Raw genomic sequence first — 19,551 nt, forward strand, 5'->3', positions numbered from 1 at the left:
TTAACATTATTGGCAGATCGGTGGCATGGTTCTGTTGCATAATTGTTAATGGTTGGCGGGTTGTGTTAGTGCATTGTTACGAATTGTGGTGGTTATGGCTTATGGTTACATGTAATGTGGCACATTATGGAGTGGTTTGACCTACGGTTTATGGTGGCATATTAACTATGGTCGACATTGAATGTGGATTGGTTTTTGGTTGCATTGGAAGTATATTATAATTTGGGGCCACTCATTAGGGTTTGACCCACATAGGTCGGGCACTTTCGAACCCCGTCGGCCTCCCTAACACGTGGCATGGTGTTGTTGTATAAGGGTCGGGCAAGTCCACTGGGGGTGGCCCGCCCATCATTTAAATATAAACATATATCTTATACATGTATAATGATGTCATTGGTTGGGCCATGGGCGGGGTCCCAGTTCAGAGCCGTGGGCCCTGACTCATTGTAATTTGTTTATATATATTACATGTTATCGCCCATTAGAGGTGGTAGGAGTGACAACCCACCACCTCATTTAATATATCTTTTTTTCGTTTTTAAAAACCCACTACTCAAAATTGGTTCATCGATTTTTAATGGTTACTAGAAAAATTAAGTAGGCAACAAATTCACCCTTTCAAGTGGTTGGATTCCGTGCATCGGGATTCTGGCTTGTGGTTACATGTAATGTGGCGCGTTATGGAGTGGTTTGACTGACGGTTTATGGTAGTGTATTAACTACGGCCAGAATTGAATGTTGATTGGTTTGTGGTTGCATTGGCAGTATATTATCATTTGGGGCCACTCGTTGGGGGCCGGCTCACTTGGGTTGAGCATGTTCAAATCTCGTCGTCCTCCCCAACACATGGCACGATGCTGTTGTATAAGGGTCAGGCAGGTCCGTTGGGGGTGGCCTGCCAACCATTTAAATTTAAACGTGTATCCCATACATGTATAACGATGTCGTTGGTTGGGCCATGGGCGGGGTCCTATGTCAGAGATGCCGGCTCCGAACCATTGTAATTTGTTTATATATATTATATTTAACCGACCATTGGGGTGGTGGGAATGGCAACCCGCCACCTCATTTAATATATATTTTTTTCATTATTAAAAACCCACTATTCAAATTATGTCCATCAATTTTTAAGGGTTACTAGACAAATTAAGTAGGCAACAAATTCAACCTTTCGAGTGGCTGGATTCTATGCATTGGGATTCTTCCAAATTGTTTCCTCATTAGTGACCACCACTTGGGTAAGTTTAACCATAACTTTAACCAGCTATAACTTGAGCATACAAACTCGGATTTGAGTGTCTTTCATGTCGTTGGAATCAGGACGATGAACAATACAAATTGTCTTGGTTTCACTCAATGTAATGACTTTAATTTTTGAGTTATTTTTAGATTTTGAGCATTCTTCGAACCACCTGATCAGTGAAACACTACCCCAAGTAATTAAATATGAAAATTAAGTCCTAATAGTGCAAAATCAAAATAATAATCCGATCCATAGTCTTCATTTATAAAAATATCAAGGTGGACCATCACTTAATATGGATAAAGCACATAAACCTGGCATCAACAAAAGAGAAAGATAAATAATTTTGGAAAATGTTTAGTTGGAGTCGAGTTTTCTAAACCCTTATTACGCCGTAAGGCATTTCCCTCTTGGAATAACTCCCTTATAAGCCACCGTGTCTTATTTTCTACCATTGATCTGATGTGTTAGACGATTAAAAGAGATTGTGCCGTCAGATCAGATTATTATAATTGGAATTTTAATCAGCGCTAGTTGAACTCCCTGTTTATCTCATGTTGGAGAGATTACCGGCGGGAAGGGGCGCAACATCGACAACGGTATCATAACTGGCTAGGATTGCATCTGCCGCAGATAAGGAACCCAAATCGGCAGCGGTGATAACTCCATTATGCATATCCATGGGATACGGGGCATATCCATGCGGTTATTAACTCCCGGCAGATCCATGAGTTTATTAACTGCCAAGCAGCTGTAACGGTAAAGAAACCACACAATAAGTAAAGGAGGGCTTCAGTAGACCAGCAATGGTGGTGATAGAGGAAGACTTTGTAAGCCACCTGCTAATAACTATGGAGGCTCCTTTTCCTGTGTATGGAACAAAGGCTCCATTTTTGCAAGGATTATCTTTAGATTGGCTTAGAAATCGCTCTAAATGGGCTGTGATCAGTAATGGCTCGGCTATTGATTCATGGAACTCTCCATGTAACTATCTTCGAGGTAGATTCACTGAGTGATCCTGGTTGAGTGACGGGAGGAGCTCCCAAGTCCTTCAGAAAGGTAAAAAATGGCGTAATTTGAGTTCTAAGATATAGAACGATCGAATCCTCTGTGATTCATTTTGTCTGTTTTTGTCTTTTTTTTATTATTGTTTGTGTCTATGGTTACAGTTCATTCAAGACATTGAGGGGCATTCAAGAGACTATGGGGTTTGGAAAAGGAGCTAACAGACTGTACGCGACCATCGATCTGGAGAAAGCTCTAGTGGGTTGAACTCGGTCTAGAGAAAGCTCTAGTGGGTTGAACTCAGATCCTTGACGAACCCAAAAACCCATGATGGTATGATTCCTTTCACATTTACTGTGCTAACCAAGCTGGCAATGTAGGAGTTCTCTTTCATGCACATGGGACTGTTGAATCTCTACTGCACTTTAAATACTTGGATGCTTGTATTTTCTTTCATCCTCTTTCTGATGAAGATATTTGGCAATGGCAATGGCAGATCAGGATAAGCCAGAGACCCCATCTAATAAGCTTTGCAGGTTCTCCAAGATGCAACAATACAAAATCCATTCGTTCCTTCCTCATTGAACAGTGTTAGGCAAACCAAAGAGTTGCAATTTTTTGAACTGCAATTCCTACGTTTGCCTAGGTCCCAAAAACAAAGTGAAGCTCTTCATGTAATCCGAATTCTACCTTCAGCCTCCTGGTGATATCCCTACTCGGAGACCCCTGTTCGATTCTCTTAAAGTTGGGTGCATTCATGTGTTGTTCAATCCCTTTACAGCATATTATAAGTATCCATGGCACCTTCAGTTTACATAGCAGAAGAGACAGTTGAAGAAAATAATATAAATGTGATAGAGGCTCTTCAGAAAATCCCCAAGGAACAGAGGAAGGAAATGAGAAAGACCATAATCCAGGAAATTATACCTGCTATTCAAGATTTAAGGTTTTCCAGGATGCATTTATGATTTCTTTGAATAATATTCTCTGGAAAAAAACTAATCCCTCCAAGGATGAAGCCATTTGAATCCATGATGCATTCCATTATTGAGGGGACAATGCATCTGAGTTGAGTACAAGTTTTGAACTTTACAGACAACTAAGCTCTTGCAATAAATTGTTTTGAATTGAGGATACATGAACAATCAGGCGTTCATGGTTTTTGTAATTGCAAATAAAGGCATTGAAATGTGTCAGGCAATTGTTATAGGTGCTATCTCCAAGATTCATAGGGAAAAAACTGAAGTGGAGTCTGCACCCAACAACTTTTGGTTTGTTGGATGTTATTTAATTATGTAGTCAAGAACATAGTTACTGGTTGTTATTTAGTTATGTATTCATGAACATAATTATCGGCATCTTCTTTGGTTTTAGTTTGGTGGTTAAAGGCTACCAAAACCAGAGTTTTATACCGATCGGACCTCCAAATTACACAGATGCATATGTATGTGTTTTCCTTATCAGGCATTAAGAAAACTGTTCAATGTCTAAAATTTAGTTTCATGTATTTCTCTCTTTTAATATCATAAAATGTGCAAATGAAATCTATTCAATGTATCAATGACGTGTAGATTGTGGATTACTTTAATTGTGTGTGGTTTAGTTCAGATTATTGTTTCATTATTGTTTCATGGAGCAGGAAGTATGGCATTGGATGAGATGGAGTAATTTTGAAACAGTCTCAACTCTGCCTTCAAGCTCTGACATAAGCCTAAAAAAAGATGAATCGTTATTCAAAATTTCTTCCATTTCTTCCTTTCACATAGTTTCTCCTCCATGAATGATGAACTGTCGGTTGGATTGAAATTCTTCAATGCGATTCCCTGTCTGCTAGTTAATTTTACAGATCCTTTATTTTTGTTTTGCAAAATACTTTAGACATCAAAACAGTCTTCTTAGGGAAAAATCGACTCAAAATTTGGAAGAAGTGTTGGCATTGTTAAAGGGCTGTCGTTTGACCACCCCTGCTCAGTTTCGAAGAGTGGTCTATCTCAACCCTAGGTTCCTTTTTTTATAGATCCAAAATGAACCTGAAGTCTAAGCTGACTTTCCTTGGGACCTTCATGGAGGAAGAGGATATCTCTAAATTAATTATTACGTATGCAAGGGAATTTGGAGCCAGTGAGAAGAAGTTTAAATCTACAATTTCTCTTTCGGAAAGATTGGGTGTTGTGGGTCGAGTATTATCAGAGTTAGTAGCTAACCATCCTCATATGTTCATGGCTTCAGAGGAAAAGGTAATGAAGTCATTTAGAATTGCGAGGATTTGGGTTTCAAGCTGGGATCAAAGAAGTTTGTAGTTGCGGTACATGGAACGTTTAATCTAGCGAAAGAAACCTTAGAAGAAAAGATTACAATGTTTGAGCAGTTTGGGTTTCTCAAAGAAAACAATTTCGCAAATGATAGATCGAGATCTGTCTATTCTGTGGCTTTCAAACGGATGGTGAGATCACTCACACTTTCCTCAGATTCAGTGGTACATTAGCAACATGGAGATCAAGCTTGTCTACACATGTCAGCATATAGGTCAGAATGAACAAGGGATAATATGGCTACTCTTTAGTGACCAGAGGACAAATATGGCTATGGCTACAGATAAGCTCTATTATAGAGAAGCAAATTTTGTAACCAAGTGTGATGTTAGGTTTTGGTGGATTACTTTTTTTTTCCTTTTTTTTTGTATAGATGATATTGCAGTCGAGAAATATTATGTTTAGTATTAGAATAGCTCAGCAGAGAACTGGCAGATTCTGCAATTCTTGGTCTCAGAAATTTATGAGAAAATTTGGGGTAGATAAAAAGCTCATCATTGTAAGTTGTATCTGATCTGAAAAAAATCCCTATTAAAATGACACATGCACTGAATTTGTCAGTAAAAATATTTGCTAAGATTATGCCAGATAAATCTTTAATATGATTTTTCTTGTTCATAGTTTTTATTTTTTCACCAAAGAACTCCAGGTAAACGCTCCACTATTGGAAATTTTAATAATGGGTCATTTTGGCTATATAATCTTCATGATTTCTCTTGCGGTATTTCAATATGATTGGTAATTTAAAAAAAATTTGAGGCTTGCTGTTCAGATGGTCTCAACTAAAGAGAGTTACCCTGGATGGGACTCTAGCTTAAATTTGGCATTCCCTGTCATAACAAGGAGTGCTCTCAGAAATGACTTGATTCATTTTGGACAGGGAAAGGATAGAAATTTGAAGAGAATGGGCAGAACTCTACTATCTATAACAGAGTTCAAGTATTATTTGGACAATCATCTACCTTTTTAAGTTTTAGGCTATGCTGCCCTCTGCAGTTACAACGTTACCAAGTTTTGCTTCAGTTGTAGTTTGCAAAAGTAAACACCTCATCTTTACAAAAGCTAACAATTCATTTCAATGAAAAATGTAGTGAATTATTTGTTCTTGATAAATTTTAGTCATGTTGTGAATGAGTAGTCCAAATGTATGACGTCTGCTTCATTTGTTTGACGAGATGGTTGATGGTCCTTACCATTACAGTGTAGATTCTAATCTTTCAACAACTTTTGAAAGTGTGATCTAGCAATTTTAATAAGGGGGCTTTTTGGCTATATAATCTTCATGACGCTCTTGCGGTATTTCATAATGCTCTTGAGGTATTTCATGATGCTATCTTTCATGATGCTCTTGCGAATGATAATTTAGACGAGACTTCTTGTTCAGATTGTTTCAAGTTTCAACTAAAGAGAGTTAGTCTGGATTGGACTTTACCTTAAATTTGTCAATCCCTGTCATAACAAGGAATGCTCTCAGAAATGCCCCACTTGATCCATTTTTAGCAAGCAACGGATAGAAATTTAAAGAGTGGGCAGAACTCAACTATCTATAACAGACTTCAAGTATTACTTGGACAATCATCTACCCTTTTTAGTTTTAGTCTATGTTGCCCTCTTCAGCTACAACATTACCAAGTTTTGTTTCAGTTGTAGTAATGGAGTAGTTGCTTTGATAACATCTAGTTACGCCGTAAGGCGTTTCCCTCTGGGAAGAACTCCCTTATATGCCACCGTGTCTTATTTTCGACCATTGATCTGATGTGTTAGACGATTAAAAGAGATTGCGCCGCTGGATCAGATCATTATAGTTGGAATTTTAATCAGCACTGGTTGAGTAGTTGCTTTGATAACATCTAGTTACGCCGTAAGGCGTTTCCCTCTGGGAAGAACTCCCTTATATGCCACCGTGTCTTATTTTCGACCATTGATCTGATGTGTTAGACGATTAAAAGAGATTGTGCCGTTGGATCAGATCATTATAGTTGGAATTTTAATCAGCGCTGGTTGAACTCCCTGTTTATCTCATGCTGGAGAGATTACCCGCGGGAAGGGGCGCAACATCGACAGCGGTATCATAACTGGCTAGGATTGCATCCACCGCAGATAAGGAACCCAAATCGGCAGCGGCGACAGCAGCAGAGAATAAATGTGAGCAGAAATATAAATCTGCAGTTGCTGGAAGACAATATGCAACGGTTCATTTTTGGCGCCTCCAGGCAAACCAGAGAAAACCGCCGCTTCCGCGGCCGTTGTTGTCTTCGACAGTCTCGTTTAGTTGCCCTTTGTCGAGAGCTAGTAGATCATTTTGGTACAATGACAACAGACCTGAACAGATCACCAGAGGATTACCAAACACCAATAAGGACTGTCACGAGGACTGCGAGTGAGTGTCCATCTCAACCACAACTCGACCAGCGATATCCTACCAACTGTACTGGTAGGAATGACTCGGATGGTTAGTTGAACCGTGATTAGATGCTTGCAAAGGAATCTCTCATCAAACTTCACACTTTCCACTCTTTTTCTTGGTTCAGGAATCCTCAAAAAATTGTTAGGCTTTAAGCGTATCTATCTGCTCGCTTCCTTGTTTTACTTTTTAGATAGGACTTATATCTCCATTTGCCGGTCTTCAGTTTCACTACAGATGCTTCATTAGTGTACTGCAGTATTAATGGGTTAATTGTCATTCCCGTTTTCTTTACGCTGAAAATGGATGTTTCACTGTGTTATTTTTAACCTTTAATTCAAAATACGCAGTGGGTTGGTATGTGTTTGGCAATTTCCTTCTAAAGTTACCCTTGGCATGATATTTATTTTATCCGTCATCTAAATATTAGCTTGATGTTTTTGTCTAAATATTATTTTGATGTTCCATCCTGTACTAAGGAAGCTTTTAAAATATTAGTCTGATCATAAAATATGTTTTAATCTAGATATTTTATAAGTTAATTATGCCGTAAGGCGTTTCCTTCTGGGAAGAACTCCCTTATATGCCACCGTGTCCTATTTTCGACCATTGATCTGATGTGTTAGACGATTAAAAGAGATTGTGCCGTTGGATCAGATCATTATAGTTGGAATTTTATAGTTGGAATTTTAATCAGCGCTGGTTGAACTCCCTGTTTATCTCATGCTGGAGAGATTACCCGCTCGAAACCCTTCGTAGACAGTAGTGATGGCTTCGCTGGAGTTTCGATTTCCTTGGCATCTTCTGAATTTTCTATAGTTATCTGTAGACAAATTTCCTGGCTGCCTGCTCAGTTTGAAAATCCCAATTCAGTGGGGATGAAGATCTCAGTCGGAAAAAACAAAATATAAATCAGGCCCCAGGGCAGAACCTTGATGTATCTCGGGGCACTGTGTACATTATCTGTATCTTCATATAGGTACAAAGGATTGCATTTGCACCATTTTCAAATTGTTTTATATTTTAGACCCGGTGCCATCTGAGAAATGGACCAAGCTGAGTATCATGATGTATATTTTGTATAACTACGACACATTTGGTGTGGGACTGGCTCTCTTTCCCAAGGGTAATAATCAAATTGTAAATCTCTCCTTGCAGAAAGTTTAAAGACTTGGTTGCCCTTGTGTTGCACACAGATAGGGCACTCCTCAGACAATTTAATTACCTGCACCAACAGAATTCACAGAAATGGCAGCCTGAATCAGTTATATATGTTCTTTCAAAAGTATATTGATTTAATAATGCAAATGAGTGCTTGGTTTATCTCACCTTTGGCGCACATTTGAAACAAAATAAGTGGCTACATGCTAATTGCTTCGGCTCCACAACGGCATCTGCACATAGATTTATGGGTAGAAGTTTCAGATTTTGTTGTCTGTTGTTAGAATATAGATAAATCATTGAAATAACAATGTAAAAAAAACGAATATTCTAAGTACCCAGGCATATAGAACAAGTAAGTTCCTTATCGATAGCAGATTTTGATGATGCTTGTGTTAAAACTTTGGAAATAGTGGGCATGTTCCCCATTGTTTTCTTCGTAGTATATAATACTGTTTTAATACCATTGGATCCGTTAAGATTTGAAAATGGACTCTCTGAAAGGTTATGTCCATAGCTGTTGCAAGGAAAGAAACTCACTGATCATTACTTTTTTATAATAAACACCAAAACAAAACAAAGTAGCTTCTATTCAACTACTTCTAGGAACCCATTATTGACAGCTTGTTTTCTAAGTAAAATCTTTGTCATGTTCTTTATTTTACAGAACTACAGACTGTGGATGATGGTCTCTACTTTTCTTGATCATCATTATCCCGCTTAGGCTCATCTTCGTTATTCTCCAGTACCTCAAGCAGGTACCCAAGATGATCGATTGAAGGAAACTTGTTGAGATCTGCATAAGAGGATGAATGAAATTACTTAAATGCAAAGTGACAGTCTCTAGAGAACATGTCTTGAATAAGTGGGTATCATAGGTTTACCTTTTGATGCCTTGGATTCTATTTCAAAATGTGGGAATCCATTAGTGAATCTATTCTCGAGGGGGTGGGAAACAACAATAGACGTGTATTCCTTTGGAGTAGTTCTTCTAGAGCTAATAACTAGAAGAAAACCAATCAATGACAAGAATCCTAAAGGCCAAGAAAGCTTGGTTATGTGGGTAGGGCTCTAGTGTCCTTGCTTGTTTTGTATTTGATAATTTTGGATTCTTTTGGTTTCTTTGTCTTGGTTCAGAATCTTAATCTCTTGTAAATTTCAAAATTTAGGCAAGGCCATTACTGGCAGCTGGCTCTGTAAAAGAACTTGCAGATCCACTTTTGGAAGATGCTTATGACATGAGGAAGATGAAGAGAATGGTCATTTGTGCAGCATGTTGTCTGAGACAGGCAGCTCAGTTTCGACCTCGAATGAACAGAGTAATTACTCTTATTCTCATTAGTTGCATATATATGTTTCAGTTTCTGATGTCAAATTTAGTTGCTTGAAGACATTTCCTTTCCTGTGAGGAGTTAGTGCTAGAATTGTTTTTTCCCATAACAAAGAATGGCACATGAAATATCGAGTTGATATCCTTCTGACATAGAGTAAAGGGTGTTTAGACCTAGTGTTTAGGGTTGTAATCTAAACATTTGTTTAGTAGTTCAATTTGTGAAATCATCACCCTTAAACCGCAGAAGAGATGTTGATGGTATGCAAATTACCCCTCCCTGAATAGGCAAGAAGAGCCAGCATATCTGCTTTCGCTCCAATATCAAGAGAGTATATAGCTTTCCTGAGAATCACTATCCTAGCTGAAATCTGGATTGCAAGATTTGAATTGAAAGATTTGGTTTCCCCAAATAAAGTGGCTTACCTTTGCATTAAACTGACTTTGTGAAATTTCAAACAATGGATAAATGTTAATGTAAGAACGTGAACTTATTCTTCCTCATTGTTTGTCTGCAACTTATTATTGCAGACTTTGAAATTACTACGAGGAGAAGGAGATGACCTACCTTATTGGACCAAGAGGTAATTGACAATGTCCATGGAATTAGATGAATTGATTGAGGATGAATCTGGAGAAAACTCTGGGAGTTGTGACATCCAAACTCATCCATCACTTGCAATGCTTGGAGTTGATGATGATTTGGTATCAAACAGTAGTCCAGATCAAAGTGTAAATCTTGTACATGAGAGCAGAACATTGGAAGATTATTTCTATGGAAATTATAGCTGTTCAACAAGCTTTGATTGATTTAAATCTACTTCTCTGAGCTTCATAATTTTTCTTACTCCTTGCTTCTGTAAAAGCTTCAATATTTTATACTTGGTGTATTACTGTGAGCCAATGCCACTACTTAGCTATGTTCAATTTCAATCACTCTCCATATTGGCTGAAGCTGTGTCTGAAGTTGAGTGGAGTCCATGTAAAGTCCCTTGCCAATTCCTTGTATAAATGTGAAAGCCATTAGTGGTCACTCGTTTTGGTGACCCACTGGTGCTCACTAGAGCTGAAAATTTTCTTGTCCTTGCCTTTGGAGCAATTGTATGTATGTGGAAGGAAAAGCAATTATGATATCGCTATTGATATGCCAAACCATTGTTATGTACTTTTTTAGGTCTGAAGATGTGTAACTTGTGGTTTAGCTTGGTACATTCTCTTGTATACTAGTTTACTTTGAATTTGTCAATATCATAAGCCCAATAGCGATTTAAGTGTATGTCTGCATGGCAGAACTGCATTGGGGTTGAACTTTTCTAAAATTAAGTTGTATTTAAAGAAATATGGTGTCTAAAAAGCATAGAACTCCAAACATCAAATCTCTTTGCTCCTTGTAGGCTTGAACCAACATCTCTTCTAGAGAAATTCAACAATTCTAATTTAATAATCCTATCGGCCCCTCTTTGTCCCTTTTGAGACAATTGCTAGTTCTAGATGGGACATATAACTCCAATGTGCTTTGTCCTCGTTACAGAGAACACAAAAATATTAATGCAGGGTATAACAACTATACCACTAGTACTACAAATCATTTCTGCTCAAAAAGGGGGATTTAAATCATGCAGCAGCTTAAGAGGGGTAGGGTCCAGCTTAAGAGGGGCAGGGTCCAGTTTCAAAAATAGCCTTACAATTGGACTAATCAAAATAAAATCTGATTCGCTTCATAGGCGTAGAGTAAACAGGTACCAATGAGGTAAGGTGCAAGTGGACAATTAAATCATATTCAGCACAAGACAAGCCCTCGGCATACAAATGCAATTGAAAGTCTTGTGTTATGAGATCCGAACAAGATCACAAATGATATATTATTCACAAATTTTAATCTTCCACAAAGAGATAGATTGATCCTCTCTGATTTGTCAAACAAATAAAAAAATATCAAAATTATGCATAGAATCATCTTTGAACTGTAAACACTACAGTATATAGTAACCTGGGAAAGTGATGAAGCACTCAATACCATACAAAAATAAAATTCCTTAATATAAGATTCCTTAATAGAAGAAAACACCACTGAAAAATTGTGAAAAGCTGCCAAATGAACTTTGCCAATCTTTTAGATTTACAGAAACAAAGTCAAAAAACCTCTTCAAAGCTAAGTGCTTACTACCAGCCACATCCAATAGAAAATGTTTTATGGGGCATGATAAGATCAGAACTTGCTTGACCACGGTAAGATAAGCACCGTACCTACCTAATGTATAAAAGAAGACTGATAAGCTGGAGGAGGGGCAGGCAGTCTACTGCCAAAGTGATGGTTGTTGTAATTAGTAGAGGAATTGTAAGAACCGGAACCCAACAACGAAGGTCCCATGTTATCTGATGGATACATATATGGCCTTGAGAGCGAGACTGGAGTCCTATTTCCAACACCATAGCCTGCTCCATATAATCCTTGGTTTGATCTGTCATATGCATTTTGGCCCTGTAGGTTGTAGGATGTAACACCTGGAGCTGCACCAGAATATTGTACTCTATCCAAAGACCTATAAAAGCTTATGTCTGCACCATTGGAAGAAGCATAAAGAGTCGGAGTTCTTTCATCTGCACTTAACGGAGGCATATATACACCAGCATTTCCTCCATTAGCACGAGGACGCTTAGGTTGAGACTTAATAGCACCTGCAGACCTTTTTCTGTCAGCCTTAGCTTTCTGTAGCTGAGCTACATGCTTTTGAAGAGGATCTGGTGAGAACTGCGATTCAAGTTTGTGCTCCTCAATGCACTTTATAACAACTCTGTAAGCAGAAAGCTCTTTTGTATTTACTTCATTCTGTAGCACCAAATAAAAATATCGGTCAAAAAAGGAACTTCTGATATAACCAACAATACTAAGCCAAAATGATCATCACATAACAAGACATTTTGTATAACAGTAATACAATCGTACTTGTGCAACAATAGAGTTATTCCCGCTTTTTAAACTTGCCTGAGCAGCGTTCTTAGCATCTTTCACATATTCCTTCAACAAAGGAACAGGTGCAAACTTCTCTGTCAACCCAAATGCATGAGCAAAGTTGACTGCCTCAATTTGTTTTCCACTATTGACCAGGGTTTCTACAACATCTGCATGAAATTGTCACAAAATTTTCAGTTAATCTGAATATGTCACAAACATTTGAAATACCAAAAGACAGTTTACTGTGAAAGAAAAAACAATACAGACAACTTCAACGGATTTGTCAATAAAGATAACAGCTATGTCAGCTTGAGACCATTTTCGTAAGTAAACAGTTCCCCACTCATGAAAGGCCTTATGACACTTTATCATAGCTAATCATCTTCAGGTGCCTTTATTAATATCAACAAAATAACTTACATACAACTTTCTACCTCATAAAAAGATGTCTACCTAGTAGAGGCCACTCAGTATCTGCCTTGCATATGAAATGTTGAGATCTAAAGAAAAGACTACCAACCCCGTCAACTTAGAAACCCGTTCACTGGACTAAACAAAAAACGTTGGGAAGGTTTACTACAGCCAGGATTACCAAAATTTATCTTCAACTCAATCAGCCACAACCAAGTATACTGATAAAATCCACCAGTCCCTCAAAAAAACCAAGCTAGCCATGAATGCCAGAAAAACAACAAAAAGCCTATCTACCAAAATGGATGGAAATTTTGCCAGCCTAGCCACTGAGGCTAACATTACATAACACCAGCCAACCAACCTGGCATTTTTGATTCAAGTCCAAGGGAACGACAGAGTTCAGGTGTCTGCCTGCACCGTGCAACTGCAAGAACAAGCTTGCATAAGTCATCTTTATCAAACTCTGACGCAATTCCAAAAGTAGCTAGAAGTTGCAAGAAGGCCTGGGCCTCCAACGAATTGCCATTGGCAACATCTCCTTCAAGGTTTATCTTCGACTTCCATTCATGTGCAATACTTTTGGCTTGCTCCTTTATATTTAAGGGCAGAACTGGATGTTCAACACCCAAAATAGGATCTGCCAAAACAGGTACAAGAGATTCCAGTAATAATGTACAGGCCCGGCGTAGAGCCGAGAGCCCAGACTCTTTCTTGTCACTTGACTTTTGTTCAAGAGAATAAAACCCCTCCAAGGACTCTAACACTAACCGTGGTGGGTCAGTTGCAGAGTTTAATGCAGAGGGAACCTCATTGCAAAGCCCTATTTCCAATTGCAAAAGTCATTAAGAATGGGAAGAAAGGATTTAGGGATTATAATATCTGAAAATTTGTATTTTTAAAGTATTATAAAATGAGTTTAGATATTTATATAACAATAATAAGTGGAAATCAGAAAAAGAAAAAGAAAAGAAAAGAAATTGATTGGAGATAAAAATTTTATAATTTTGTAAATGTTATTGAGTTCCAATGCTCAAACAAAATATTTATAAAAGGTAATTGACTGGTCTGTGGATGAAGCAAGCATTTGGAGGCTAATTCGTGAAGTCTGACAATAAAAGAGGTGAAATTAGAATGAGTAATGATAAGACAGACATCCTTGTATAGAAATTGCAATGAGGTTCTTCTTAAAGGTGACTTAATTGTATCACATTGATTTTGACATGACAACATCAGTAAAATGATATAAAAGTCATTGCAACTAGTACACCTGTGTTTGGTGCATTAATCACTATATGAGATTGAAGGAATCTGGCGCATTCTCGATCAGAACTATTGCTTGATTGACAACAGCATGAGTCTTGTGTTGTACAACAATTGTATAATTGGTGCATTAATCACTGTATGAGATTGAAGGAATCTGGTCGCATTCTCAATCAGAACTATTGACAACAGCATGGGCCTTGTGTTGTACAACAATTGTATAATTTGATTGTGAAGGATTTAAGGAGAAGTAATGTTGTTTTTTCTGATCCTAGTAAGGATTTTCAAATATACTATTTATTGGTCCCTGTGGTATACATTGTTTGGACCTTGTTTTCTCCCTTAATTGTAAGTGCATAAAAATATTAGATTCATAGGACAAGGTACCATTAATCATGTGATCCAATGATCTTGGACGTTTTTTATTGAATTCTTCAAAACTTATTTCCATTTGATCTTCCAAAATGTGAAGATAGTTTTATTGGTTGGAACAATGCTACAACTTACAAGTTATAATAACAGAGATTCTGTTCTGCATAATGCTTTCCACCTTGCAATCTTTTTGTGGATATGGTTAAGCAATATTCTCTTCGAGTAAAGAATAAATTATTGTGTGTAGAGTCATTGGGTTTACTATAGTAATGATCGAAACATTTTGTAGTCTTTTGTTTGTTGTTATGTGGTTTAGTGGTTGAGACAGTGCATTACCATGTTAATGACCCAAAGTCAAACTTAGAGATCAGAGCCCTCAATTATAAGTTTGTTGAATTTTATGAGATTTATATGCAATATTAATTCAATAATTAAAAAAAATATAGACTTAGGCACCCTAAATAAACTTCAATTTATACATCTTTAAAATCTCATTTATGCTACATATCTGCATCTTATGTACATTTTCCCATTCCCATGTCGGAATTGTTCCTCAATTTATGCCTTACGGCATTTCCTTTGCAACATTTGGTGCAAATGCTAGTTGTACTTATTGAAACGCTCTCCATCTAAGCCCCAAAGATGCCCTTGAAGAAACACGTGAGACGAAAAAACAAAAAGTCTAAATCATGAAAAAATTAATCTCGATAGTGGCCAAATTAAGTTGCAAATGTAAAAAATAACCAAAATATTAAAAAACCAAAATTTAGTTTTAATATTTAAACTAATAAATTAAACGATTCCCTTTTAGAACCATCATTGAACTTTGAATGATAGAATGATGACAAATTTAATGATAATTACATTAGTCATTTATTAACATGTTGAACACTACGATTCTCTAGGTTATATTAGAAGAAAACTTATTCTCTTATATAGCTATATAAGATAAATAAGGAAATGTGGCGACATAAATAATGTAATGTTTCAAAGTTTATCCAAACCGGTGTTATGATAAGGAGGTTGGGTGGTCCATTCATTGTGGATTCTAAATAGCTGACCCACGAAGCCTTTGAAAAAGTAGCAAAGATAAGGGGAATCTTTCCTGATGAGTTGGACCACTTGGAAGGGAAATTAAGAAGTGATAAATGATTTTGTAAGATAATGCTACTTATAATTTTTAAATCTATAATAAATTAAGTTATAAGATTAATGATATATTAAAATAATTGAGTTATAATATTAATACTATATTAAAATAAATTATAAAATTAATGATATATTATTATATTTAAAAAACATTATTATTAAATTAAAAGATAATATTTTCAAAATTATTAATTAAAAATTATAAAAAATATCTTTATAATATATTTTAATAACATAAAATAAATATAATGTGTTACAGCCAGAACTTTATTAAAATAAATATAATGTGTTACAGCCAGAACTTTTCTTTGGAAAAGGTGAGAAGTTACGTTTTGGTTTCCGGAAATATTTTTGAGCTTTTTGAACTTATATAAATATAAATTTGAATAGAAATATGTTTTTTCGTTTTTAATAAAATAAATTTAAGAATATAATGTGTTACAGCCAGAACTTTTCTTTGGAAAAGGTGAGAAGTTACGTTTTGGTTTCCGGAAATATTTTTGAGCTTTTTGAACTTATATAAATATAAATTTGAATAGAAATATGTTTTTTCGTTTTTAATAAAATAAATTTAAAATATACTTAAAAGAGAAGTAAATTTTTATCTATATTTTGACAGAAATAATAGTTTTTAATAAATAAAATATATTTTTCATATAATGTATTTTATATATATATATATATATATATATATTGTGGTGGCACAATCTTAGCTGGGATAGTCATTATCCTTCTTCTCTATGCTGACGATATTGTTCTTCTGGCAAGGTGCCTTTCTGATCTTGATAAGCAAGTCAAGCTTCTTAAGGATTTCTGCTCTACCATGGGTATGTCTGTGTAGTTATGATTATCAAATCTAAAAAGGACACTTGCGCTATTTTTACGTATGACAATAATAACTTGGAGGAAGTGTATTCTTACAAGTACCTAGGAATTGATATCCATCACAAGCTCAACTGGAACCATAGCATTGAGAAAAGGATCAATGGGGGATGGAAAGCTTATTTTGGTCTTGAAAATAATTGTAAAACAGCAAGCCTCGTAATGTGGGATAAAAAGAAGTTCCTCTTTGAAACTTTAGTCACTCCTGTTATCTTATATGGCTGTGAAGTTTGGGGCTGCAGCATCTCCAGAGAATCATGGAGGAAGATTGAGCAAATCCAGAAGCGTTTTATAACTTATAACCTGAAAATTAAAAGTAATACACCCTATCCTATTCTCCTTATAGAAGCGGGTCTTTCTTCTATTGAGAGCCTAGCTATGCTCAGGTTTCTGATGTACAAGCACAAGCTCAATGACATAGACAATCATAGACTTCCTAAGCTAGCTTTAAATTCCAACCAAAATCACCTAAGGCTTAACCGAGGTTGGCATAAGGACACAAGGGCCTGGTTAAACTATTGGGAGATCAATGAGAATGATGCTTTGCAAAACATAAATAACATTAAAGATATTGTTACTTCTAAGTTCAAAGAAAAATTGTGGTGTGAGAAAGATTTAGCGTCTAAAAGAAAATTAAGTTATTATAAAAAGGTCATCAACCCCACCCTTGAAGATCAAAAGTATCTCTCTATTCTAACTAGCTCAAAAAAGAAAATTAATATAGCAAAGATTAGAACGAATTCTCATGAGCTCCATAGTGAGACTGGTCGCTGCGTAGTTCCTAAAACGCCATGGATGGAAAGGATCTGCCATATTTGTGAGAACAAGAGCATCGAGGATGAAAACCACTTCCTCTTAGAGTGCCCTGCATACAACCACATTAGATCTCAATTTCACAACCTTTGTTACAATACTGACCTTTCTAGCCTTTTACAATGCCAAAATTATAGTGAACTCGGGAGGCTTCTCTCCAAGCTTTTTGACCATCGGAATAAAATCTTAAATCAAAATAAATAATTTGTCTTTTTACGTCCGATAGATCATTATTTGGTCTCAGTGGACGTTAACAACCATCATCATCATCATCATCATATATAAATAAATACATATATTTTTCATTTATATAAAATAAATTAAAATATTTATTAAGATGATTTTTTATTTTTAAGTTAAAAACATTCAAATTAAAAAATAAATATTTAAATAAAATTATAATATTCTTGAGTTTTGGAGTAAGTTTATAATTGTTGATTTTGAATATTGAATTATGTTTATAATTGTAGATTTTAGGTTAAATTTGATGTTTATAAAATATAAGAAAACATGTTAAAGACTCAAGAACTAAACATTTGACACTAATGAAAACATGTCTCTTGAAAAACCAATTATGCAATTTAGAAGAGCTTTTTTTCCTTATAATAACAATGATGAACCCGGCAATTTTCCCTATTTATAATTTAAAAACTAAATTATGACAATAAATAAAGATATATTGAACATAATAAATTTGAGTTATTAAATTTATACATATTTAAAATTTCATAATTCTTTATTATTTTAAATTTATTTAAATATTAAAAAAAAAAATATATTAAAGAAAACATTTAAAATAAAATTATAATAATGTTTAGTGTTGGGTATGCTTATAACTTGTGATTTTAGGTTAAAAGTTTATCTACATAAGGTGTAAGACAACTGGTTAGAGGCCCAGAAGTAAGCTTTGGGCCGTAGTGAAAACATGCCTCAAAGACTATCAAGGAATTTTAAGAGGAATGGTTTTCCCTATAATAAGAATCATGAACATTCTGTGATAATTGTTTATAGCTAATAATTTAACAACTAAACTACAATAAATTTAAAATTCAGAAACCAAAAAAACAAACAAAATCTAGGTTAAGACCTAGATTAAGAAAATTTGAAGAAAATTAGAAACCCATAAAACCTTGTAATTCACCGATATAAGGGACCAAAGCGACGAATTTTTACACTCAACAGTGGATCTAAAGATCTTACCTTACACCCCATCTTGAAATTTTACATGAACCGTCTATGTGAGAGACATTACGCACTGAATTGTCTAAATTACAGGCAGCAGGATGCACGCGCTAATTGTGAATTTGTTTTATTTGAAAACCTGACAGTAGAAACTCTACGTGTCTGCCATTAAAGACAATATACATACATTAACAATTAGCGCCTCTGATTCGGTTCAACTAACTAGATTCTCTGGCAATATTTCAACTAATAGATGCTGCAGGCGCATTTGCTGGTAAAATGTTGCTATAAATTCTTCTGCCTTCCTGTCAATTTCTGAGCTCAAGGAACTGTTGGAACATAGGGTCGCTGAAACATGAGTGCAGGAATCAGAGGACGATTCATCAGAAGAAGAATTAGCTGAAAAATGGGGATCCATAGGGCTGGAATACTGATCATCATCTTCATCTGGATCAGTACCCATATCACCCGATTCGGATTCCAATTCATCTTTCACATTGACACGAACACAGGAAGGCAGGAGTGCTCTCAGAAGAAAACGACCATCCCAATTCTTTGCACCACTTCCTGAATTAACCCCATGGCCATAGATGGACGGATTAGTTGAACCAGAGCTGCGGAATGAAAATTCATAGTGTTCATTGAAATTACCTCCGATGGAATTTATTTCCATAACTTTGTCACTTCCAAAGTACTTCATGCGCAGGTCATCAGCCAATCTCTGCAGTTTCTTCATTGTAATTCTTCCTTTCAGCATCTCCTCCACCACCCTCCATAAACGCCTTGCCTTCAAGATTTTCAATTCTGAGGGGATCTTCATTTCAGAAGTGCCAGTGAAAATAAAAATCCCTAGAGTTATATGACAATGCGTTAATGTTCTATATGTTTGGCATTTAAATATGGTTGATTTGAAGAAAATGCGCGTGGGAATCATGGGATCCAATTATAAACAACGAGCAGTGTGAAATCGACATTAGGGATAGGGTCAACTATTGCCGCTGACCATGATGGACCCTGCTTCTCAGCGTCCGTCCGCGTTAGTTCATCTCACTACCTAAACCCTTAAAT

General features: G+C 36.0%; 2 protein-coding genes across 2 annotated transcripts; both read right to left on the reverse strand.

Moving 5' to 3' along the window:
- Positions 1-11,706: 11,706 nt before the first annotated feature.
- On the reverse strand, positions 11,707-14,996 carry LOC149198068 (FRIGIDA-like protein 3). Its single transcript, XM_089408914.1, has 4 exons — positions 14,981-14,996; positions 13,187-13,645; positions 12,403-12,578; positions 11,707-12,285 (listed from the first exon to the last, which is right to left on the reverse strand). The coding sequence occupies exons 1-4, from the start codon at positions 14,994-14,996 to the stop codon at positions 11,707-11,709; spliced, it is 1,230 nt and encodes a 409-aa protein (XP_089265040.1).
- A 3,526-nt stretch (positions 14,997-18,522) lies between these two features.
- LOC149198069 (uncharacterized) lies at positions 18,523-19,316 on the reverse strand. The gene has a single exon (XM_089404054.1). The coding sequence runs from the start codon at positions 19,301-19,303 to the stop codon at positions 18,698-18,700; it is 606 nt and encodes a 201-aa protein (XP_089260180.1). The 5' UTR covers positions 19,304-19,316; the 3' UTR covers positions 18,523-18,697.
- Between the last annotated feature and the right edge of the window lie 235 nt (positions 19,317-19,551).

The sequence above is a fragment of the Pinus tabuliformis genome, chromosome 2_2, assembly GCF_031772625.1.
Source record: "Pinus tabuliformis cultivar Carrire ecotype Pingquan chromosome 2_2, CPIR1, whole genome shotgun sequence".
NCBI classification, from domain to species: domain Eukaryota; kingdom Viridiplantae; phylum Streptophyta; class Pinopsida; order Pinales; family Pinaceae; genus Pinus; species Pinus tabuliformis.

Coding starts and splice junctions, on each gene's coding strand:
- LOC149198068 (XM_089408914.1), bottom strand. Junction 12,579..13,186: donor ACTTGAATCAAAAATGCCAG/GTTGGTTGGCTG, acceptor AATTTCATGCAG/ATGTTGTAGAAACCCTGGTC. Junction 12,286..12,402: donor ATAACTCTATTGTTGCACAA/GTACGATTGTAT, acceptor TTGGTGCTACAG/AATGAAGTAAATACAAAAGA.
- LOC149198069 (XM_089404054.1), bottom strand. CDS start 19,303: ATGAAGATCCCCTCAGAATTGAAAATCTTGAAGGCAAGGCGTTTATGG.